The sequence below is a fragment of the Caenorhabditis briggsae genome (assembly GCF_000004555.2).
Source record: "Caenorhabditis briggsae complete genome, chrV, whole genome shotgun sequence".
Classification (NCBI taxonomy): Eukaryota; Metazoa; Nematoda; class Chromadorea; order Rhabditida; family Rhabditidae; genus Caenorhabditis; species Caenorhabditis briggsae.
In genome coordinates, this window is record NC_013488.2 from 8809030 (window position 1) to 8833927 (window position 24898).

The 24898-nt window shown below is 36.5% G+C and overlaps 7 protein-coding genes across 7 annotated transcripts; 4 read left to right on the forward strand and 3 right to left on the reverse strand.

Moving 5' to 3' along the window:
• Positions 1 to 172: 172 nt before the first annotated feature.
• On the forward strand, positions 173 to 1094 carry CBG23405 (the record flags this gene model as incomplete). The annotated part of the gene is made up of 3 exons (XM_002636645.1): positions 173 to 372; positions 432 to 488; positions 1028 to 1094. 3 exons carry the CDS (start codon positions 173 to 175, stop codon positions 1092 to 1094), a joined length of 324 nt encoding a protein of 107 aa, XP_002636691.1.
• Positions 1095 to 1637: 543 nt separating this feature from the next.
• On the reverse strand, positions 1638 to 3277 carry Cbr-rnp-1 (the record flags this gene model as incomplete). Its single annotated transcript, XM_045237431.1, has 8 exons — positions 1638 to 1645; positions 1688 to 1805; positions 1948 to 1998; positions 2048 to 2138; positions 2507 to 2647; positions 2722 to 2862; positions 2920 to 3107; positions 3155 to 3277. 8 exons carry the CDS (start codon positions 3275 to 3277, stop codon positions 1638 to 1640), a joined length of 861 nt encoding a protein of 286 aa, XP_045097755.1.
• A 269-nt stretch (positions 3278 to 3546) lies between these two features.
• Cbr-dpy-30 lies at positions 3547 to 3967 on the reverse strand (the record flags this gene model as incomplete). Its single annotated transcript, XM_002636643.1, has 2 exons — positions 3547 to 3885; positions 3935 to 3967. 2 exons carry the CDS (start codon positions 3965 to 3967, stop codon positions 3547 to 3549), a joined length of 372 nt encoding a protein of 123 aa, XP_002636689.1.
• A 5069-nt stretch (positions 3968 to 9036) lies between these two features.
• On the forward strand, positions 9037 to 10026 carry CBG23402 (the record flags this gene model as incomplete). The annotated part of the gene is made up of 3 exons (XM_002636642.1): positions 9037 to 9153; positions 9680 to 9796; positions 9895 to 10026. The coding sequence occupies 3 exons, from the start codon at positions 9037 to 9039 to the stop codon at positions 10024 to 10026; spliced, it is 366 nt and encodes a 121-aa protein (XP_002636688.1).
• Positions 10027 to 10389: 363 nt separating this feature from the next.
• Cbr-srd-4 lies at positions 10390 to 11992 on the reverse strand (the record flags this gene model as incomplete). Its single annotated transcript, XM_002636641.1, has 3 exons — positions 10390 to 10752; positions 11259 to 11760; positions 11805 to 11992. The coding sequence occupies 3 exons, from the start codon at positions 11990 to 11992 to the stop codon at positions 10390 to 10392; spliced, it is 1053 nt and encodes a 350-aa protein (XP_002636687.1).
• Positions 11993 to 12694: 702 nt separating this feature from the next.
• Positions 12695 to 15268, forward strand: CBG23400 (the record flags this gene model as incomplete). Its single annotated transcript, XM_002636640.1, has 10 exons — positions 12695 to 12844; positions 12888 to 13013; positions 13060 to 13335; positions 13383 to 13466; positions 13673 to 13855; positions 13904 to 14068; positions 14115 to 14362; positions 14412 to 14556; positions 14609 to 14866; positions 14912 to 15268. The coding sequence occupies 10 exons, from the start codon at positions 12695 to 12697 to the stop codon at positions 15266 to 15268; spliced, it is 1992 nt and encodes a 663-aa protein (XP_002636686.1).
• Positions 15269 to 15637: 369 nt separating this feature from the next.
• On the forward strand, positions 15638 to 17418 carry Cbr-elpc-3 (the record flags this gene model as incomplete). Its single annotated transcript, XM_002636639.1, has 4 exons — positions 15638 to 15757; positions 15806 to 16802; positions 16847 to 17115; positions 17158 to 17418. The coding sequence occupies 4 exons, from the start codon at positions 15638 to 15640 to the stop codon at positions 17416 to 17418; spliced, it is 1647 nt and encodes a 548-aa protein (XP_002636685.1).
• Between the last annotated feature and the right edge of the window lie 7480 nt (positions 17419 to 24898).

Sequence of the window (24898 nt, forward strand, 5' to 3'; positions counted from 1 at the left end):
CTTTTTTCTTCCCTACAAAAAACTGTTTGTGACTCGAATTATTTACTCTTAGGTTGTCTGGTTCGTAAAAAACAGTCTGCATCTCTGATTCTATTCTGCCAACAAGGAAAATACTGTTTCAAATCAAGAGACCTGGAAAACTCTAGGAGAAGCTAACAGCGACGCCCGATCGATGGTATCTTCGGAAAGTCGTGAATGCATTGTGTCTCCTACCAACGAGTTGCGAGCTGCTGTTAGTATTATAGAAGGAATGAATAATTACAATCATCCTCCACCGCGAAGACAGTCATTCGATTTTAATGATGAACCACAAATGGTAAAGCTGGATTTGGAGTTGAACAAGGATGGAAGACCAAGAGGTGGAAGTGAACGGTGGGTAATTATTTTTAGATAAGAATTGGGATCAATATCTGATTTTTGAATTTTTATAGCCGAGAGCTACAGCCACTTTCGGAAAACACTCTCAACATGTTCGCATGCCTTGTCGCGTAAGTTCGTTTCTTTTTAGAAAATATATCCTCTAGACCTTATGTTATAGGGTGATTCATAGATAGCAAAAAAGCAAAAAATAAAAATAAAAACACCAGCATTTTTTTTAAAATTCCTTCGAGGCGATATCGTGTCAAGACTATTTCTCTTTGAAGCATGTTCCTTTGAAAAACTACTGTAGTTTTACAAAGAATGTCTTTTATTTTTGCTGTAAAAAAAGTTTGACACTCATGAATCCCCTCAAAACTCACTATGAAAACTTGTGTGTATCTATTCAAATCTTATTATTTTGGTACGAAAATACGAAAAAGTTGAAGCTGTGGAAGAGAAAATCTGGTGGCCATGGCTGAAGGTCCTAAAATGACAACTACAGTAACCTAGAAACATGTTTATTTTAAGATTTTTAATTATTTAAAAAAACTTTTTTAAGCAGTAAAAAACGAGAAGATAAATGCTGAAAATAAAAATATTTTTAGGTCACTGTATTTGTCGTTGTGGGACCATCGGATTATTCAAATCTTAATGCGACAATTTTCAGGGCCACCATTGCAACACTAGCCATCATCGGCCTTGTGATTACGTTCTTGGTATTGGCATTGAAATAAATCAAAGACTAAAAGTCAAAACTTTTGTTTTTATAATTGGCTAACATCACTTATAATCTCAAATACTTTGTGTATCTACTTTGAAAAGACAGTTTCCTCTGTTGTTTTTGAAAACACACATGTAATATTTGCAAATAAATACCTCTTCTTATTGATCCGCCTGCCAGTCTCATCATCTTTCGCCGCCGATGCCCTCTGATGTGACCTGTATGATAGGACGGAATTTAAAATTGAGTCGAGAAATCGAAAGAGAGAAAGAGGCAACGTCACGTGGCCAAAAATTCTCCGCCTTGTAATCTTTCGCAAGTATCTTCTGAAGAAAGAACACAATACAACGAAGAATGGGTTTGCAGATGATAACATTCATTTGAATTTATTTAATAGGAAGACTGTTTAAGTATTGATTCAACAATTTTTGCAAAATATATAGTAATTCAGGGATTGACAGAGAAAAGTACGAGGGGATGGAGTTTGAGAATCTTGTTCATTTCGCTTCTTTCATCGTGATCATTTGATGGTATAGCGGGATTTTGACACATGTTGCTAATATCCTGTAAAATGAAAAATTTTAGATTAATTGAAGAGCAACATACTGGCTGGAGCAGGGACCGGAGCAGGGGAACCAGTGTGTTGCTGCTGCATTTGTTGCAAGTACTGTTGGGTAGTCATCACTCCACTGGACTGCGGAGGATTCACGGATCCGTACGGTGCCTGCAATGAAAGTTAAATAACCTTCTGATTTTTGATCTTTTGATTTGGATGGCGTCCGTTTCAGCAAAGGTGTGTTATCTCAAGAAAGAGAATACTTGCAAACGGGACGTCGACGGGTTGTTGCAGAGAAACGATTACTCACCGCTGGTGGCATGGCCGAAGCGTATGGAGCGGATTGAAGAGCATATGGAGCCTGAAACGCGAAGCATAATGAAAAATTTTTAATCTATGAATAATCTTACCCTCAAATTGGAAGGTGCAGCGTAAGGAGCGTTGACAGCAGATAAAGACGGCGGAGCAGCTGGTTGATAGGAGACTGGAGCGGCGGAAAGCCTGGAATGACAGATTTCAGTTTCGGATTTTGAGAGGATTTAGATTTTAGGAGATTTTTTGAGAAGGAGGCGACGATGACGACGACGGTAATGAGATTTACTGAAAGTTAACGGACTTCCAGCACGAATATCACGGTACGGAAACGAGCGGCGAGTTGAGTGAAGAGTAAAATATAATGGGTGAAAATAACGAATACGGTTTCAAAATCGAATATCAAACGGAAGCTAGGAAAAAAAACTCTTTGGAAAAAATTCTGCTGAACTGCGGCGCTGAAATGGTAAGAAGATGTAAAATCTAAAATTTGATAAAAGAAAACTCGGGAAAGAGCAGTACTGTGTAGCTCCTGGAGGAGCAGATGCAACTGGAACGGGGATGGTCGAGGTGGATGAGAGAGCGAAACCAGCTGTTGATCCGTGTTGTTTACTTCCATTTCTTTGAGAAGACGGTCGCGGTAGTATACGTAACGCTGTCGAGACAGTTGATACTCTTGGTACAACGCTTGGAGATCTCTGTAAAAACATGTTGTCAACTAGATACATAGGATAATTATCTCGGATGAAAAAAGTGCATGAGAAAAACTCACGGGTCCATTGGTCTTGGAACTTCAGGCTCAACAACAGCTTGAGGAGCAAAAGCCATTCTTTTCGACATATCGAGAATTGGTTCGACAGCTGGTCGTTTTAGTCCACCACCGCCTGCTGTCAAGTCGATTTTAATGATACCACTGAAAACAAAATTTCATTTCCTGACACGAAATTGTGACACCATACTCGTTTTTTACACTATTTGACGGATCTTGTGGACATTGGGTGTACGGTGATCATCTGATTGGCATCTAAAGCACCGATTAGGCATGCCGGGCGTTGGACGAAGTTTTGAAGTAGATTTTTTAATGTTAACAACTTTTCCTTCGATCGTGTAGCCAGTCAAACGAGTAATAATTGAGTCCACATCGTCCTCTTCGATATGCTGAAACTCGACAGATTCGTCAAAACAATCGCACCCATTAATCTTACAACGAATGCATAATTTTTCACTATATCACATTCGGTTACTTTACAGAACGGTTGAAAGACCTGCTTCAGCTTGTTGGAGTCTACATTATCGGGTAGATTGCCAACAAATAACTTCGACGGCATCTAAAATGACGATCACTATGGAGTGCGACGAATCTCAATTATTCAGCAGTAGTTATTGGTTCACAACCTTATGACAAAAGAAAAAACGAGTAGATGAGCCGGGGTTCATTTATTCATGTGAAGTGGAGCATATAGCTCTTACGGTGAGAGAAAAATAAAGCTTCACAAAATAGCCGATTTAAGGTGGACGGGGAAGTGTGAATAAGTTACAGTATGTAATATAAGAACGTCGGAGAGAAATCGTTTTAACACAGTCTGGGGAAGAGAAATTATTGTTGTCCGGCTGGGTTCTGGTTCTCAGCGTTGTAGCGGTCCTTTTCGCGCAACAAGAAGTTGGCCAAGAACTCGATTGGATTCTCCGGACGATCCTTAGCGAGCGCTCCGAGCCCTTGAAGAAGAATTGGCACGACAGTCGAGTCGAGATATTGACGAGTTGGGATGTTGTTGACGTTTCGCGTAGTAGGCTGGACACCAGTTTGCTGTCCTCCGTTGGCGGAGAGCACGTTTGGTGGGACCGTCGAATCGGTGGTTTCGGACTCTGGAGCTGGAGTAGCTGGAGTGGCAGCTGGGGTACTAGCTGGAGCCTCAGCGGTATCCATCTTCTCGGCCTGAAAAACACTTTTGTTAACAAACTGAGTAATCGCAGGAAAAACGAACGGTGGTGTCAGCGGTGACAGTTTGATCAGCCATTATTCGTTGCTGTTGATTTCTGCAATAGAAAAATTAATCAAATGAGTTCTTGCGGGCAAAAAAATCGGGAAGTGAACGGATAAGAGATAATTTAGGCACTTGAAAAGTGCACAGGCAGCAACAAACACAATGACAATCATCGTTAAAAGACACACAGATTATGCAAATAACCGGGCGACCAGTTGTGTTTTGAATATTTTGAAAAATCTATGAGAAAACATTTATTTTGATCGATAACTGCATGATAGAGTCAGAAAAAAGAGAAATGACAAGTCAGAAGCATGAAAATCCCATGATTGATTCGAAAAAGGAATGCTCTCAAGCAGCGAGGCGCAGAGACACCATACATCGGGGCGCAAACACTGCGACGTAATTTCACGGACTCGCTTACCGTATTTCCTCGAATGAGAGCACACCAACTGCGTTTACGTTGACAACAATTATCGGCCTGGATTTTTTGAAAAAATTTTTTTGGGGTCAACAGAAAAAAAATGGACGATTTTTCTGACAAGAAAAACATTTTTCAAGATAAGAGTGTCCAATAAAAAAATAGTTCTTTCACAAAAAATTTCAAAATTCTCAAAGGGCAAGTATAGGGTGGTGGTTTTTTAGAGCATTCACAGCATATCGAAAGGACTACTGTCAGGCTTAAATTTAAATTAAATTACAGTTCTATCCTAAATATAGAATCCAAATGGTGGCCACCATGATAAAAAATAGTTCAATGATAGTTACTGTGCCAAAAAAGAATGGTATAGGAAAAGCTGATATTTTCTGTTAGAGCCAGAAGAGCATTGTTAATTTGAATGACAATAAACATGGGATCAAGGTCTATATGAACAGATTCCTCCTTCGGCAAAAAACGGTTGAAGAGTTGAGTGAAATATCGCTTCCTCCAAGCTGGTATACCAGAGTGGTCTGAAAGTCATTAAGTTGTTCTCTGGAATTTTACCCAGTTACATTTTTTCAAAGATTTGTTATTTTTTTTATTAAGTTATAAATTTGTTGAAGTATCGAGAGAGTAGTTCATTCATCTCTGAAAGAACTGTTAATATCCTTTTTTCTAACAGTTTTCGAAATCCAAAAGTTTTTCAGGCAAAGTTCAGATTCCTCCCCTCTTATTGGCCTACAAAAAATTTGACTCCAAATGATTGAACCTTGAAGTAGTACTGACATTATCTGGAATTTTAACAATCATAGAGTTATGCAATACCTTAAAACCTGTTATAGAAGGTCCCTCTGACATTTAAAAAACATATATTTTGAAATAGGATTTCAAAGTGTAAGCTATTCTGAAAACTTCTAGAATTTTCAGACAAAATGGACAATACTAAATATTTATTCAGAGACTTAAGTTCGAAATACATTTGGAATGAATAAGAATCAGAAGTATGTTTTCAATTGGGCACAAAGCTCAAAAATACCCTCCGACGTCAAATATGTTTATAGATAAGTGACAATTGAGACTAAAGTATTATGACAGATTGCAATATTTTGAGAGGTGAGAAAAAAAAGTAGAAAAAGAAGAAAGGGTGCGAAAAGAGAAATTTAACACAGCGAGCAGACATCAGAAAGCGGAGGAAAGCACAAAACGAGTAGAATGGATAAGTGAGTTGGCATCTCACTTTTGTCACCTCCTCAACTTCTCCTTTAACCACTTTCTACTCGATTCTCCATCCTGGAAACATAGTAGTTGTTTTTATCCTGTTTCAAACAATTGGTCTTATTTGACACCCCAGAGTTGAAAAATACAATAAACGATTGCCTAAATCTTTCTCAAAATAAGATTTCACTCTACACCAGATTTTTTGAAAACAAAAACAGCATTTTCATGGACTTGAGGTTACCGGAAAGCTTACAAACGGCGGCTGAAGATTTGAGAATTTTATGCTTTTCAAAGCAAATAGGGAGACATTTGTGATAAAAATTATAAAACGCAAATATTAGTAATTGGACCATAATGACAAACCATGTTTCTTTCTGAAAAAAAAATTAGTAGAAAGAACAACTATTTTGTTGACTTATTTTTTTTTGTTAAATTTTTTTAGTTTTTAAAACAAGATATTTTACAAAGAAACATAGATGTTTTTTCAATATGGTTCGGTTACTATTAGTTGCCTTTCATAGGTTTTTTCAGAAATATTTTCCCAATAGCTTTAAGACGCACGTTAGATCTTCAGCCGCTGTTCGTACGCTTTTCAGCAACCCCTTCTTACCTGTGTATGTAAATTCCTTGAGAATGTAAAAAATATTAGAAAAATAGACTACAATTCAAATCGTATTCTTTCTTCATAACAAATTTAAATTCCAAGAATCTTTGAATACCTCTCTAATTTTTGCAATATAAAAACGAGCTGTATACAACCGCTGATAATCGAGAATTCTCCACCGAATCTCTCTCTCTCTCTCTCTCTCTCTCTCTCTCTCTCTCTCTCTCTCTCTCTCTCTCTCTCTCTCTCTCTCTCTACTTTCATGAATCATTCATCATTCTTCACTTCAGTTACTCGCATTTTTTCCAGAAGCTCACAGAAGCTGAATACATCAAAAATCTGCACAATTTTTTTACTGCTCGTTCGGCAAAAAGCGAAAGTATCGAATTACTGAAAGATAGAGACTTTTCAACTTTTCTCCTTCATTTTTGGTTTTCACTTTTTCTCGAAAGATAGTTATTGTTGTATATTTTCTCTGGATTTTAATTCCCATAGTATAGTGATTTCCCTATTTACATTGTGGCGCATAATTACCCGGACTTACGTTTGTACTAGCATAAAATTTGAGTAAAGCGTTGTACGGTGCTCAAATTTGGAATGTAAAAATTAACATAATTCATCAGTAAACTGGTCAAATTTCAACTTATTGAATCAATCTTTATCAAACAAAATTATTTTAGGATCAGCTAGTTTTCTAGAAAAACTATTTTTAACTTTTGGGGATTTCGCCAGGAACCATTCTTGAACCTTCAAACTTTCAACCTGATAAAGTTTCTTTAACTTTCGTTTTGCCACAGATCAAAATTTGTTCTCCTCTTGTCTTTTCTAAAGTTTAATCAGGTTTCTTTCTTTTTTCAACTCTCTTTAACAGAACGAAGTTTTGTTTTACTTTTTTTCCAATTTCTTCAAGAATATCAGCAAACAAGACATTTTACTTTCCCCCGATGCGTGAGCACGCGCAAGAGCTAAATAGCATGTGCTCTTACTCCCTCTTCGATTACTTTCATCACATAAAACAGTTTTGTTGACAACCTGACAAAGAGTAAATGTTTGGGTCGGGCTCACTACCACTGGGGATAAAATCAAAATTCGCCAATTTTATTTGCTCTCTTATTGGATGGCACGCCGATCTATTTTTGCTCGGAAGTGGAGAGTCCTGCTGATGTGATTAAGAATGTCAAAGTAACTGTTGAAATAATATTTACTGAAGGTACTTGGTGTCTAGATGAGAAATTACAAAAATAAGGTTTCCTAGAGAATGTTCATTCCAATAACAATATTGTTTCTCTAGTGATCATCTTTTTGTTGTTTTTCTTCTTTCTCAGAAATAAGGAAAAAAGCAAGAATAAGCCTCGTTGAGAATTGGAAATAAACAATTAGACGAACAAGTGTTCACTCGGCTCAAAAATATATTATTCCTTCTGGATAATTCCGTCTCAAAAGAAAAACCTTCACAGGTTTCTACAAAAGATCCACTCATCCTATGTGGCCAGAGTCACACTTTTTTCCGCATGTTTAAACAAAAAAGTGTGCAAAAAAAAAATGTTGGCACGATCTTGGATTGATCTCTCTCCCTTGACCTTTTAGGAGATTAAAACAGTCAAAACGAAAATACAAAGGAAGAATTTTTTCAAAATATCAGAATTGGACTAGAATCCCATCAGTGTTGTAAAAACACTTTCTTGGGGAATTTTTTAAATCAGAGTCTACGGAAATTTGGGAATTTGGAAATTTGGAAATTTGGATTTTCAGAAATTCCTAATTCGGATACTCAAAGTTTTGGTAATTTAGGAATTTGATTCGAAAGTTAAGATACTACCGTAGAACCTGTAATAAAAGGGCCCCCTAACTTTCAACTTTGAATCAAATTGTCTCGGTTTCTGTAAACGATACCAAAAAGTAGTGAGCTGATAAATTGCTTATCATATCAGAATTGTTTTATCAGTTGACACATTTTTGATATCTTGATAGGAATCGAGATAATTGAGCTCAAACTTGAAAGTGTGGGGGTCCTTCTATTACAGGTTTCACGGTATTTTCTATAGTCCAGAGTGATTATATTTTTGTCCAGAGTGAATTCTAAAATTGAACGTTTTAAAACTTTAGTTTCGAAATTCAGAAAAGTGTGTAAAATTTCCGAAATTTCGAGTTTCCGAAACTCTGGTATCCAGAGTTCCTTTTTTTATGAATTTTGAAAACTCAGAATTCAAGAAATTCGGAAATTGAGATATGGAGAAAGTCCTAAGTAATTCAAAAACTCTCGAATTTTAAATTCTTACTAAAACTTAACTTTACCATTAGTCAGTTATTATCTAAATTTTTAATTTTGAAATGTTTCGATTTCAAATGTTTTTTGAACTAAAAAAAAATCTGGAAAAGTTCAAAAATCTCGAAAAATAATGAGCATTGTTGTTCACCGAACAATCCTATCCGTCTTTTTTCTCTTGCCCAAACACCCTGTTTACTCATCCTTTTTGCATAGATTTTCATTCTCTTTTTTTGGACTCTTACCGTCCAAAATGCCATTGAAAATGACCCGAATGACGGTGCACTTGACAGCCAACCGGTATGAGTAATAGACAAATACAAATTCAATAAGATCAACAATTCCTTTCCTCTGTTCTTCACACCTTTCCAGAAGGGATTCTTTAAATTCTTCTCTCTCTCTCTCTCCTCATTTTTTTTCTTTTTCTTTTTCTTCTCTCTTTTCACTTACCGCGACTCTACAAGTTTACTATTTACAGGCTGCGCAAACAAACAAAAAGGAAAAAGAGGTGGAGAAGTTAGAGCGAACCAATAATCCCACCCCTTGGATCTTTATTTTACTTTCCACAGTCATTTCAAATTTTGCTTCCAATCATGACTCTTGCAATTTTCTCTCTTTTGGCTCTTCTTTGCATTCTTCCATATGCTGATTCTATTCGTTGCTATGATTATACAAGCACCAATTTGGTTAAGAACAACATGAAAACTTGGGTGAGTTTGGGGAATTAGAACAGCCTTAGAGGTTTGGTTTTTGGACAATATTGGCCAGGTTCTGATCGAGAGTTTCCCGAAAACGAATGTATAGCGGGCCATGGTCAGAATTTAGTCGGAAGTAGAAATTTATACTGCAAGGTCGGAACTTTGTCATAACTTTGTCGGATTTTGATCGGTTTTAGTTGTGGTCTTATCCTGAATCTGATAATTGCCGGCGAAACCCAAGGGTCTCAAAATACCGTAAACACTCTAAGAGAATGCCACTCAAACCGTCAACTTTGAGCCCACATATCTCACTTCCTGTCACAGATATCAAAAAAATTTTCAAGTGATAAAATTTTAATCAAATTATGAAAAATGTTTTATTAGTGGATATCTTCTTGATATCTTTTACAGGAATCGAGATAAATAGGTTCAAAGCTCGCCTGTTGGAGGACCTTCTGTTAGAGTGTTTACGGTAGCTACTCCTTCTTCACCCTTAAACTTTTATTGTGAAATCTTTTTCTAAATGTTTTTTTTATAGGTTGATTGCCCAGCTGATGCTCAATACTGCTACAAGAGTTATTTGGAATCCAGAGACTTCAACAACGACAAAACCTATGTTGAAGGAAGAGCTTGTGGATCCTCAAACCTTTGCATTGTAAGATTTTTCCTATTTGTTTCCCCAATATGATATTTGATATATTTTTTTGGAATCCAGTTTATTTCAATCGACCTCTTCAAAATTTTAATTTTCAGCAAAACGGATGTGTCGGAACCAACACCGATAAGGCCTGCTGCTGCCGTGGTGAACTCTGCAACTCCTCCTCTCTCGCCAAGCTCACCGTATCTATTCTGACCCTTTTGGCCGTTTACTTCTTCAAGAACTAAATCCTTCTGTTTTTCCGTATATTGTGCTCAGGTCATCATCTGGCTCTCTGAAATTTATCTGGCCTTTCCAACTACATTGACCCAAATTCTCTCATTCCGCCCGCTCATCATCTAAAAACGAACTTCAAAACGACCTTTTTACCCAATTCTTAAGTGTCCTTATTTCGTTTTGTTTTGATTAATGTAAATAATTCTGTCATCAGTTTTCCAATAAAATATATATTTCGTGATTGATTCATTCAAGTTTGAACAGCTGATGAACTATTTCAAAAGTCAGACTTCTGGTGTTATATTTGGTTAGTGGTGTGCTAAATTCAGAAAAAAAAGATTTGCTGTTGTGAATTATCATTGAGACGGCAAAAGTTATTCAAACGGATTGATTTCTTGAGTCATCGTAAATTTAGAAGTCATAGAGGTAACAGATGCAACAGAAGAATTATCAAAGGATCCGAACATTGAAGAAGAGGCATCTCCTGGGGCAACTGAGCAGTCTCTAGACATGAATTGCCATTCTTTTGGATCCAGGCCCACAGCTCTCATCACGGTATCACGATATGGTTTGATTAGAGCAATTGATAACAGAGGATTGATTACCGGTACAATTACAGCAAAGAGCAATGTGAAGCTTTCCATAACCGGAGATTCGATTAATTTAGTTTGAGACAGAAGAAATGAAATTGTGGAGAACACAAAAGCAACTGGAATGACTGTTTGGACTGTGAGAGCCTGCAATTTTTGAATTTTTGAAAGTTCAGAGTACCAGTAAATAAGATTCACAAAAACATGTTTCAGTTGATTTTTGGCAATTGTGCCCATTTTCAGGAGTCTGGAGCTCGGCTGTCAAGTTTCCGATCACTTTGAAAATTTCGGAGGGTGTAAAACAGACGTCATCTATAGATTGAAATATTAGCACTCACAGAATTTTTGAAAATTCCCAGTTTTTCAGTTATTTGCCGATTTCTGAAAGACACCTGTTTTTTTCACATTTTCAGTGAAAAACTGACAAAAAGGGTCTTTCCCTCGGCAAATATCTGAAAAACTAGGAATTTTCAGAAATTTCTTTGAATTCAAAGTCCTCAGTCTGGGTCTGTTTTACACTCTCCAAACTTTTCAAAGTGATTGGAAACTTGGCAGACGAGCTCCAGACTCCTGAAAACGGTTAAAATCAACTGCAAACTTGGTTTTTGTATTTCTCATTGACCGGTCCTGTATTCACTTTATAGTAGTCTTACCAGTGTTAGTTGTCTATGCTTTTCTCTGATTTCCGGCCTTAATATTGCATTTCTTAATTTGGAATGAATCTTCCGACGGAGAACATGAATTAATATACATCCGGGAATGATTGGAATCAGCATTAGAAGATATGAAAATAAGCATGGGAAGTCTCGTAGATCAACATGCCCGTTCACGACAACATCCTTCAGTTGATAGTCTGGATGATGGATCTGAACCAGAAGACGAACATCTTCTGGTTTGTTATTGTCAATAAGCACAAAAAGTACTTGGAAGAATGAGGGGAAGTATATCAAGACAATGATAAAAATGAGTTGTTTGGATTTTGGATATCGTTCTAGGAGTACATAGTAACGAAATAGGAAGCAAAGAATAAGTAGATGGAATGAGAAACTATGGAAATGTAGTTGAAGACCGTAACCCAAAAAACAAGACCAATCATTCAGATATTTGCATATTCCAGTGGACGCTATTCCAAGTGTCAACCCACTCGGAATCGGTCTGAAATTATTGTTTTTTGTTGAACAGAAAAATATCATACTAACCTGGACTGACTAAATATATCAAATAAGCAGGCAAAACCATCTACCCATCCTCTTACAGTCAATAGAATAGAGAATGTTCCAATTGATTTAGGACTGTAAAATACTGTCAAATAGACAAAAATAGCATTGAAAATGATACCAAGAAAGGCAAGAACTGTGTGGAGGACCGATAGAATTAAAAGGAACATTTTTAAGGAAAAAACCCCCAATTTAAAGCTTTTATATAGTTATCCAAACTTCCGATTCGTGTTATACATGGTTGTCCTAACCGATTTTCGAGAAAGAAATCGAAGCCGAATTTCCGTTTGTTTTTTCGACTGTAGACGGACTCGACACCGGATGGAAAGCATCTCTTAAAGTGATGCGATAAATATCAGAAAATCTAATATTTCCTGCATACGATTTAGTAAGGATCATATTTAGTCAAATAAGTTTAATAGTAAATAGACCTTTCGATGTTCATGATAAAAATAGAGGAACACTTTGAAACTTCAGAATGATCCTGCTCGTCGTTTACTTGCACCATGGATGGAATGTGCGATCAATCTAGATCGAATCTTATTTTTTTTTCCAATTTCTCTCACTAGAATTCACTAGAAAAGGCCAGTCGAGAAGAAAGAGCTCTACTTCAAACATGAAAAAAGTTTTTTTGAACTCCCGCTCGGAACGACACTCCGAAATAACGGGTGCGCCTTGTTTAGCACACTGTTTTTTCTCCAGTTTTGTTGCATTTTTTAAGCTTGTTTCATAATGCATGTTTTCGAAATTTCGAAATGTAATAATTAAGCTCATATTTTTCTTTTTATTTTTTCTCAAGCATTAACAGCACTGCCAGAGCTGTACACAGTCACAAAACTTCATTTTCAGATCGTTGCCAGTTATGCCAAAAAATGTCATTTGAAAGTGATTTGATTAACAATTATGACTGTCGACATGTCGTTGTTGTCCGATGGAACGCAGGTGATAGATCAACAGTCGTACCCAGCCCGAGAACCATCGTTAGTTTTATCGAGTCTGTCGGATACAAACTGGGGAATAAGGTGATTATATTTTGCTGATTTTTTTCAATGTAATTATCTTCAGGACCGAATTGGGTACTCGCCAACACCTAGACATACTGATCAGTTCATAATCCTTCCGATGACTTCTATTGAGGAAGCGAAACGAATTTCTGCTGACTCAGAGAAGAAGGGTTTCGGAATCAATAGTGTCAGTATATTCGTCGAAAGGGTTTTTCAGTAAGATATTTTTTCAGACAACGATACATATGAACACACTCATTGGAACTAATGGCATTCGTTTGAAGGATGGAGTCGATTTCATGAAAATATCGCAAGAGCATTTCAACAATTCGGAAATTCTGGATTTGCTTGTGATCACAATCCGTTTAGAACTTCCGGAGAGGCTCGAGATTATTGAAAATGGGTTCAATCTGATTAAACGCGGACTCTCTGAACTCATAGAGAATGCAAAATGTGAAATGTTTGGATCTTTTACATCTAAAGTGCGCCGAACTGGATTCTCTGATATTGTAGGTTAAATTTAACATTATTGAAATAATTCATAGTTCTTGTTCAGGACATTAATGTCGATTCTGTCACCCAACCAGGGGATAGACAGCTGAATCCTAGGCATCTGAAACAAGTTTCCGCGTATCCAAAGGTAAGTTCTTTTGTCGAGTTTTTTGGAATCAGATAACCATATTCCGATGTCTGTAAAACGGTTTGCTGAATAATCAGGAGGATTTTTCTCATATATAAATTGATGCTGAGAAATCAGATTAACGAAAAGAATCTGTTTTCCAGTCACCGGAAAATGATTTTCCATCTTCTTGTATTCGACTTCAAAAATACAAGTGTTGTTTTCAGTGTCTCGTTGATCATCCTCTGACAAAAGCTGAACTAACAGAGTACCCCAAAGAAGAAACCATCAAGCTTCTCTACCGCTGTTTCATAGAGAACGAAGTCTTCAAAAACAAGTTTGAAATCAAATATGTGCCGGCTCGAACCCCGCTTTTAGTTTTCAAGACTATCTCAGCAGACGGATTGAATGTAACTTTGTATAAGATAATTTCTACTTAAAAATTCTTCGAAATTCAGGTGTCTTACGATGTTTCAATATGCAATCAGAGTGGTGTCGACAAAGCGAATCTGCTTGACGAGTTTGTTATGAAAGACAAATCGGTCCATAACAAAATGAAAAATGCAATGTTGTTCGTTGTTCACTGGGCAAGATCGAACAAGTTGCTACCAGGAGCATACTCGGTAAAACGAATTTCATATTTTCGTTGAGATATTTTATGATTTTTAGGACGAGAAATTGGAAACACGAACTAACCTCAATTCCTACATTTTCAATCAACTCATAATTCATTTTGTACAAGCGACTGCTGACAAAATTCTCGTTCATCCACAAGCAAGATTCGGAGCCAGAGTCGATGAATACAATTTTGACACATTGTTTACGGATCACACCAAGTTTTTGAGCGAGTTTTTCAAGTATTATGCCAGTTTTGATTTCTCGACTAAAGCGATTTACGGAAAACAAGCTATGTTAAAGTAAGGCTTTTAACGGAGGTCAGAGTTTTCTCACTATGGGTTTTCACAGAACAACAATGATCAATGTGCATGGCGCAAAGATGTCCCCGTTGATGATGATGGATCCAATGGATTGCACTCATAACATTTCCGGAAACGTCACAGAAGAAGCGGTGAAGCTGTTGAATGGTCTCATTCGAAACACACTGTTCATTGTAAGAAAACAACTATTTTGGTCAATTGAAATTCACACTTCCCTTTTTTCAGTTGAAGCAGAAAAATTTCAAGGTAAATTTCTTGCTTGAAACGAACCAAGTTGCCTTGAGTATGATGACTGGACGTGAATCGACAATCAGTGTGACGACGAAGATGGTCGAAGGACGGGAAGTGCACTACATGTCGGTGCAACTTCCAATGGTTATAGAAACCTCGGAAGATTTGATGTTGTTGCTTACAAGAATTCTACGTTTCGATGTGAGCCCTAACTATCAGGGACCAAGTAGCTTCGACTTGTTCAATACTGGGGTACGTAGAAGAGCAAAATTTGAGATTTCGAGAATTTAATTTCAGGGTGTGATCTTCTGTGCTCAGGCCAAGTCATGGATCGGTCGTCGTAACAAGAAACGTCAATTGAGAAGTGCTCGTAGTGACTTGACACCTCTCCAACTTGATGTCATGTGTAGTGACACATATCAGTATCAAGACGAGGTGGTTGCCGAATTACGTATTGCTATGGCAGATCTCAAAAAAATCAAAATGAGATTCGCTTACATAGAAATGCTCAAGGGCCAAGTTTCCGATGTTCGCGATGCGATGCACTATCTGATGGATCAGTTCGTGTTCAACAATCTCGATGAATTGAAAAAGAACGGAATTCAAAGTATTTCTTCGATTCCATCTGCAGACACCATCCTGTCCCTCTCTTGAACTATTCTTTATATATCCTGTCTTTTTATACGTTGGTTGCTTCTAAATTTGATTTATCTGTAATATAATGAATTCAACATAGTGATATTCCCCGTTCAGTATTATCATTTCTGTCACCCAGTGACCCTGTTCTCATCGTATCTCACTACTGCTGTCCATATGTGTACCGCTTTACTGAAACTTTCCTTGTTCATATATTTATCGTTTCAATTCATGTCAAAGTTTTCAAAACGCGATTCATACGATTCGGTTTTAAGTTCAATACACTTTTCTGGTTTTTAACTGTAGCTTTTTAAATTATAATATCGGCAAAGTGCCCGAATCATATCTGGAACTTGAAATAGACTACAACCAATTTTCGACTGTCAGATGGACGACAAAGGTTCACAGCGAGCATTGCTGGCTCAAACGGTCAATGAAATCGTCAAACTTCTTATTGAAGCTCATAACCAGAAAAAAGATGTGAACTTGAATCGGCTAAAATGTATTGTGAGTGATCTGCTCCGATAAATCCCATTAATTTTAATTAATTTTCAGGTTGCACAGAAAAATGGACTCAGCTTCCAACCAAAACTGGTAGATATCATTGCTGGAGTTCCAGCGGACTACAAGGATACTCTTCTACCAAAACTTAAGGCAAAACCAGTTCGAACAGCTTCTGGAATCGCAGTTGTTGCAGTGATGAGCAAACCACATCGTTGTCCGCATATCAATTTCACTGGAAACATTTGCGTTTATTGTCCAGGAGGCCCAGATTCTGACTTTGAGTACTCTACACAAAGTTATACTGGTTACGAGCCAACAAGCATGAGAGCCATCCGAGCAAGATATAATCCGTATTTGCAAACACGTGGAAGATTGAATCAGTTGATGCAACTAGGTCATTCTGTCGACAAGGTCGAGTTCATCGTGATGGGAGGAACATTCATGTCACTACCAGAGGATTACCGAGATTTCTTTATTCGCAATCTCCATGATGCTCTCAGTGGACATACTTCTGCTTCAGTTGAAGAAGCGGTTGCCTACTCCGAGAGATCCAAAATGAAGTGCATTGGAATTACCATTGAAACCAGGCCAGACTACTGTCTCCCACGTCATCTGAATGATATGCTTCTGTACGGATGTACACGCCTGGAAATCGGTGTTCAGTCAACATATGAAGACGTGGCAAGGGATACAAATCGAGGTCATACCGTTAAATCAGTTTGTGAAACCTTCCATATGGCAAAAGACACTGGATACAAAGTTGTAATCCACATGATGCCTGATTTACCTAATGTTGGATTGGAAAGAGACAAAGAGCAATTTTTGGAGTTGTTTGAAAGTCCAGCATTCCGTCCGGATGGCTTGAAACTTTATCCAACGTTAGTGATTCGTGGAACAGGATTGTACGAGCTGTGGAAAACTGGAAGATATCAAAGTTATCCACCATCAGTGCTTGTTGATCTAATCGCAACTATTCTATCATTGGTTCCTCCATGGACGCGTGTTTATCGTGTGCAAAGAGACATTCCAATGCCATTGGTTTCATCAGGTTTGGTTTTTTTGTGGTGTAAATATGAGAAAGTTATCTATTAGGTGTTGAACATGGAAATCTCCGAGAGCATGCAATGGCAAAGATGAAGGAGCTTGGATTGAAATGTCGGGATGTTCGAACAAGAGAAGTTGGAATTCAGGAAATTCACAACAAAGTTCGCCCCGAAGACGTCGAATTGATCCGAAGAGATTATACGGCTAACGGTGGATGGGAGACATTCATTTCGTATGAAGATCCAAAACAAGATATTCTCATTGGATTGCTTCGATTGAGAAAAATCTCTGATAAAGCTCATAGAGCAGAGTTGAAGGTAAACCTATATCTTTGTACAGCTTCTATGGTAATATTCCAGGGTAATGTGTCTGTAGTCCGTGAGCTTCACGTATATGGATCAGTTGTCTCGGTAGCCGACCGGGATCCCAAGAAGTTCCAACACCAAGGATACGGATCACTGTTGATGGAAGAAGCTGAAAGGATAGCAAGAGAAGAACATGAATCAGATAAGATTGCAGTCATCTCGGGAGTTGGAACCCGCGACTACTACCGCAAGCTTGGTTATGAATTGGATGGTCCCTACATGAGCAAGACTCTTGATGCTTCGTCAGCCGCATAACTTCACTCTCACTTTCTTGTTAATTAATAATGTTTCTGTTGTTCTTTTTTATTATTTTTTTTTGCAAATAAAATTCGCATCTGATGTGTTGAAGCACAACTCCAGTTATGAACGTCCTTTGCGTGTCATAAACTCGATCTATCATTCTAGAAGGTTCTTGATGATTGTGTAGACGTCCTAGATTAGAAACCTTCATGTTTGTTTTAAAAGAAGTTGCGTCAGAAAACAGAAACTGAGAAAGACCAAATATTTTTCAGAAATTTCTTTTTTCATCGAGTTTTTGTTATTTTTTTCAAGATGAAACCTGGAAAAGAACCATTTTTGAATGTAAAAAAAATTGACTGAAAACGGAAGAAAATCGAGATAACAAATGATGAAAAAAAAATATTCTTGGTTACGGTAGTTGTCGTTGTGGGACCTTCGGCCAGTTGCCGGAGTTTCTCTTCCGGAGCTCCCATTTTTGTACCAGAATAATACTGACAAAAATTTATCAACATTCCGAAGTTAGCGTTCTTTAAAATGCATGAATTCTCACAAAATGTGTTTTAGATGTTCATTTTCCTTTTTTAACTAGGCAATTTCTTTTTAGTCTTTGTGGTTTGAACATTTCTAAATCCTTATAGGGATCGTAGTGAAAATGTTTCGAAGATGTACTACTGCAACTGGAAATAAATTAATTAGAAAGTCCTTTCGTGGTTGTCCAGGATTAACGGGAAATTCCATTCAACTCAACCCACTCGTTTCCTTTTTTCTCTTTTTTTTTCCTCAAATGATGAAAATGACGACGTCTTCCTCTTTTTTCTTCGTTCTTTTTTTCAAAAAACATTTTAACAATATAAACTTCTCAATTTCAAAACAGCAGCTCTCAAGAAAAAAGATGATCAGAAAATGTTCGAACCTTTGAGAATTGTGACCCCACAAAACCACAGAATTCAATGAGCGTTCCATTAAAAGATGAATATTCGGGCACAGCAGATCGAAAAGGAGCAAAATTTGATTCTCGATTTTATTGGCTTCCAATTTCCGTTTGACCCCGTTTTGGAAAATTGTGAGTCAACGAGCAAAAAAGAGTAGGAAGAAGAAGAAGAAGAAAAAAGTTATAAAAACTCTTCTAAATATATACTCCATCATTTTCAATGTACTACAAACTTATCCTTTTTTCTCATTGGCGGTTGTGAAAAATGTATCAAATTGATTCCGGATATTGCACGCACGCATTAGATGATCTCATTCGAAACTCGTAGCTAAATGACTCTGTTTGCATATATTAATGACTGTTTATAGCAGGCCCATTTATATTTTTCATTGAGCTTATTCTAGTTCTCTGCTCAACATCATCTCTTCTTTTTGTTCAGCATTTCCATTTTCATTTTTTTTCAATTTTTTTCATATTATGATAACAAGTTTATCAGTTTAGTACTTTTCGATATCATGCATAAGAATTGAGGTAATTGAGCTCAAACTTGACAGTGTGGCGGTCCTGGTTTTACGGTATTAAATGTTTTACGGATGTATATTTTGTAACATTTGGAATATCAGTATGTTTTGAAAGTTTATGGGCCATAAGTTTGAGATTATTTTCCGGTTTGTGAAAATTAGAAATTCAACTGATATTTTCCTGAATAAGAATACTAGAATCTTAAAAGACGAATGTTATGAAAGTTTGTCCTCTCGTGTCTTTTCACACTTCAAAGCAACCACTTTTTGACATACACATAAACTCAATTATCAGAATCTACGTACATATCCATTTGATACCTCAAAGTTCTCAGATGGCGTAAAACCCTTTCTACTCCCCATTTTTTCTAAATATTCTATGCCAAAAACAAAAAAGGTGTTCAGCCTGCTCCAACAATTATTATTATTTTTGTGCTCAACCCATTCTTTCTTCCTCCAGAACCCTCCGTTTAGTCTTTCTCTTTTTTCTCCATCTCCTACTTCTTCTTCTTGTCCATCTTCTTCCCATTTTCTCAAAATTTCTGTGGAAAGGACCACCAAAAACCCCTTGAAGCACGCCAGTTCAAATCTTCTTTTTTTCGGGTTCTTGACTCGATTTCACACGTTTTCTTCCTTTTTCGACCACTAGTAGTTTTGTAGAAGATGTTTCCTTTTTTGACTTTTCACTTTCCCCACTTTGAAATGAATTTCTCTCTCGAGACTCTGTAGATAAACTTTGAGAAGAAGGGAGACGAACATCGCTTTTTTGACTGAACGAATCACTTTTTCTGGATTTTTGAGATTTTAAAGGGGACAAGTAGAGAATTTGTTTCCTTGATGTGGGAAAGCAGCAAACCACTGGTTGGGCAGGTGAATCCGGTAATTGAAAAAGTGTCTTAAAGTGCTCAGCGACATTTTTCATACTTTTTCGCACACCAAATTTCAAAATCCATATATTGCGTTGTGAAGTATATTCTCAGCAGGTATAAGTCCTATGCCGTATAATACAACTACCGTAAAACCTCCAATTGAAGGGCTCCACAATTTCAAGTTTGAACTCGATTGTCTCGGCTTCTACAGGGCGACAAGTAATTATGGGAACACACTTAAGGCGACATAAAAACTTTCAAACCAGAGATATCTTAACAATTTTTTTATTGAACAACAACTCTATGACTGGGTATATAATTTTATAAAAAGTTCTTGAATTGACCTCCTTTCCGGGGACGGGCGGCCTTCAGACCCTTCGGAAAATTAGTGGGCTTTGCCGCGTGGTTTTTAGAGTTCTCATGGCCCAAGCTAGGACCAATTCTTTCTTCAAGCCTTCAACATATCTCAAATTTCTTCTATCAATATGTGGCTCTAATACGGACCAAAAAGAATGATCGAGCAGTTCAGAACAGGGGAGTTACAGAGCCTCAAATCCTTTGTGGAGATTTCTAGAATTTTGCTTGGCATAGCCCATTTGTTGATTTCGGCCCATGGACCGAGGCCTAGTCTTGTTGGAATGTTCCGTAACTACCAGCAATGTGTGAAAGAGCTATCAAAATCAGTTTTATGTTGATATTGTCTTCCCGATAATAATTTTCATCGATTTAGGCTCATTTTCCAACAAAAATCAAACTAGTCTTTCTAGCTGATGTGACGGCGGCCCATACCATCATAGAAACAGGGAAATGTCATTTTTCGTTAGAAATTGTCATAGGAAAACTAATCATAATGTTAGAGAACCGTTGACAATCATTTTGAAAGTTTGGCGTCCCTTCCAGTACCCCCACTTTCGAAATTTCGTAAGCCGCGACCAATTGACTATGGCGAAGTGCTCTTTCATACCGGCTCGGTTTGGATTTTTCATTAAAAGAATGAGAATTTTGATATTGTAAGAGCATGAAAGAAGACGGTTTTTTGCCATGTTTCGAACAGTTTCACGATTTGTTCCCAGCTCTCTCGCGAGTTTTATCATAAATTTCTGATTTTCGCGACTGATCCCATTTCTGATCTTCTAGCAAAGTTAATTTTTGCCAACCGACTTTTTCCTTTTGCGCCCATATTTGCCAGATATTTCACCTTTCTCTAACACTTTAGTTACCTAACTTTGGTGAAATTAGGGCAATTTAAAGACATCGGCATCAGGCCTACCAGTTGCAGATAAATTAAGGATTATGGCACGCTGCGGACTCGCATTCATAACTTTCTTCTAAATTGAAAATATGACAAGATTTTTTGCAGAATAATAGAAAACGTTCATATGAATTAAAATAAAACAAAAGATCTCTAATCGGAGCCACAGTAACCCATTCGCAGCAGAGCAAACTATGTTCCCATAATTTCTTGTCACCCTGTATAAGAGATACCAAAGATGGGCCAACTGATAAAATGTTTGTAATACTATGATGAAGCATTTATTAGTTGAAAACTTTTTAGATCTTTAATATGAACCAAGGTCAATTCGCTCAAAGTTAAGTTAGGGGCTTTCTTTCACAGTTTTTACTTTAGTTATTTTTGGGATCGGTTTCTCAGTTCTTTTTCTGGCAATTTCATGAAACTAAAATATATTTTTTTAGATAGCTTCATTTTCTGCAAAATCACAAAAGACGCTCCTTCTAAAAATAGTCTAGTGCATCTGATCTTGTAGAAAAATCTGGTCGACAAACCAATCCTGCATTTTCTGGGAAAATTATATTATCAAAAACTGAATTATTTTGATCAGACTGAACTGATCTGCATACGTCGACACATCTCATACTCCTTTTTTAATACCACAGGTTATAGAATACAACCTCCTCTCACGACTTTCCAAGAATAATGTTGACTATTTGCTCGTGCTAACAATGTCAATTAGAACTAAAAACTAAATGACAGCTTAGAGTTGTTGTTAGCAAGATAAGTTATATATTTGTTTTGAAAGGTCCAGGAGTTTTCTCGGAATCCTCCTACATTCTGTTAAAAAAATTTTAAATACTTTTTTTTTTTGAGTTTCAGTTCTTCGCCAGTACAAAACGCGTTTTCGAGTTCGGAGAATTTCAAAACAAAGAAAATTGTACTTAATTTCCTTTTAAGTTAATCCAAGATGAGTGTTCAAAGAACTCATTTCTGAGATTGAAACTTAAAAATGTTCTTGGAAGTTGACCTTAATTTTCCTCTTCCGATTAATATTCTGCTCATTAGTAATACGTTGTCTCAAAAAATTTCAAAAATGTCTCTATTTTGTTTTCATGACTCAACACAGTTCCTTTCCCAATCGAAATCAGCATATGAAATGAAAATGAGGAATATGTAATTAGGCATTGTTCAATTCTACTCGTCACAAGTCTTCTTCATCTATTTTTTTCTTTTTCTTACAAGTTTTCATATCTTTTTTTTGCTCCACACCTCATTAGGAATCTATCTTATTTCATGGATCATACACTTTTATTGCATGATATTCGGTCATAAGTTTTATGATGGGATCGATACGAGCGGGAAAAACTATTTCTAGTATTATTCTGTGAGCTAAATTTTTCTTATCCAGAACTGATTTTTTTGTGTAACTGTGCGAAACATAACGTTCGAAAATCAAACTGAACCGGAGAAAAACTATCCTGGAACTGTTTTAAAAACTTTTCAATGTTCCATACTGTTCCATCTCCGGAACATTCACATAACTTCTATTCTGGCATCTGAAAATTTCTTTTAATTTGAATCGCTTAAATTGCTAGTGAAGCCGATTAAACTTCTAGAAATTCCACATTCGATCCCACATCACTATAGAGTCACTGTACCGGATTTTGTAGCGGAATTTTTTACCGGATTTTCGTCTTATCATAAGATCCTTCTCAAACTATTTTAATACGTAATACATTAAATTCATAGCAGTGACTCAAATTTTTTACATACAGTACCGCTCAATAACGTATTTTTCAGTGGATTTTTGGCCTTTTCCTCCCGTTTTTGTACTGAACACCGCAAAAAAGGTCGTCTTTCAGATATTGGCCAATAGCTGAAAAACTCGGAAATTTCGAGAATCATGTTAATGCAAATTTTTCAATCTAGGTCTATTTTACAGTCTCTAAAGTTTTCAAAGTGATCCGACACTTGACAGCCGAGCTCCAGATTCCTGAAAATGACCAAAATTGTCGAAAATCTACTGAAAAAATAAGTTTTTTAATCAACTGAGAAATACGTTTTTGTTTGTATATTTATTGACCGGTACAGTACTTATTCTTATTTTCCGTAAAATTTTTCTTTAGGCACACATTTCCTTAAACTTGAACTCCTAATGATTTCTGGAAGAAGAATGCAACACAAAAATTCCTAATTCCAAATCCTCGTAGTTTGCTCAATGAAGCGCAGCACAGCTCCCACATTTAACCGGACATTCCCCGGACATTTTTTGTTCTTCTATTCGTTTTGTTTCCAGAGCAAAAAATTGAATGAGGAAAAAGTCTCTCTATCCCTCTCTCCATTCATTTGACGTCACTTAAAAAGAGCTAAAAAAGATCAGGAACTAAAAAAAAAAGTTTGTACATGTCAAACTGGTCTACGAGAATCGAAATTGAAGCTGCAGGTTGTCATAGGAAATGCAGCTGAAAAACGATATACTTTTTATTTAGGATGATGTTTGTTTAAATTTCTTTTTTTTTCCAGAATGTTTTCCACAATATAAATCACTCTTTTGTTAAATTTCTTCTGTCGTTTTTGAGAGTTTTGAGAGTTTTTAGAGTCAGAATATTTTAACATGTTTTTCTTTTCTATTCTTCATTTCGTCGTCTTGAAAACTTTTTTTGTCTGAAAAATATGTGTGAAAAGGAACGTGCTGTTTTCATATATTCATCTCTTCACTCATCCAAATTCATAGCGTGTTAATCTGCTGGAGATGAGGAAAAGAAGGTACAAAATCGGCTTCGTGAAAAGAAGAGAAGAGAAAAAACGAATGAATAATTTCATCACTCACTTGTTCAATTTTTGAGAAAACCAAGGAATATGACGAAAAGGATGGATATTCTTTGAAATGTTCGATTCATTTATTGATTATATTTTGCAAAAAATGGGATAGCAAAACATTAGGTTCCGTAATTTTTTATTCGTAGATCAGTATGATGTCACCGTATTTCCTCTAATAAAACTGACAAAACGGACAACTTTGAGATAAATTATCTCGACTCCTATGAAAAACATAAAAAAATCTGTCAACTGATAAAATAACATCATCAATATTTTATCAGTTAAAAATATGTTGATATCTTCAATAGAAATCGAGATAACTGAAGTGAACTTTCACTATTCGATTCGGCTTCTATTAGAGGAAATACGGTATATGTCCATTTTCAAAAGCAAACTATCCTCGAAAGTATTTTTTATGATATGAGTAAACCATCTCAATCCTAAATTTTTTATTCTGCTTATCTGTAAAAATTTTCTTAAAACTTTGTAATTTTGGTTTTACAATTCGTCAAAAATATCTTCGTCAACCGGAATTTCCGGATTCCGGATTCCGTATTTCTAATTCTGGATTCCGAATTCCGGATTCCGTATTCGGGATTTCAGATTTAAAATTCCGTGATTTCATGTTCCGGATATCAGATTCCGGATTCAGGATTAACAATCCAAACTCCGAGAGATTAATTTTATTCCGGATCCCTTAAAAATTATTTTAGTCCGGTTTCCGTATTTGGGATTTCGTTTCTCGGAAAAATACTCTCTGCTCACCACTTATTTCAATTGTAACTCTTCAATTTTCCTTCCAATATGTTTAACCTTTCCCCATCAACGATCATGTTTATCTCCTTATAAATATGCGTACTTATAATCCTTATATAAATTGAGCTAATTCCGAAACAAACATCTTCATCTCGTCGGTTTCTTCCTCATTCTCCTATTTCAATATTTTTTCTAGCCAATGACCATCGGATGTCTTCTCTAATTCCTAATTTGAGACAAGAATAGATAGATCAATTAGAGCTTTTTTCTTCCCTCATATTTCTCTCTTCTTTAGCTTCTCCTTCTTCTTTTTTGCAGTACTCCGACCAAACTTTTCTTCATTTTCCCTCATATTTTCAGCAAA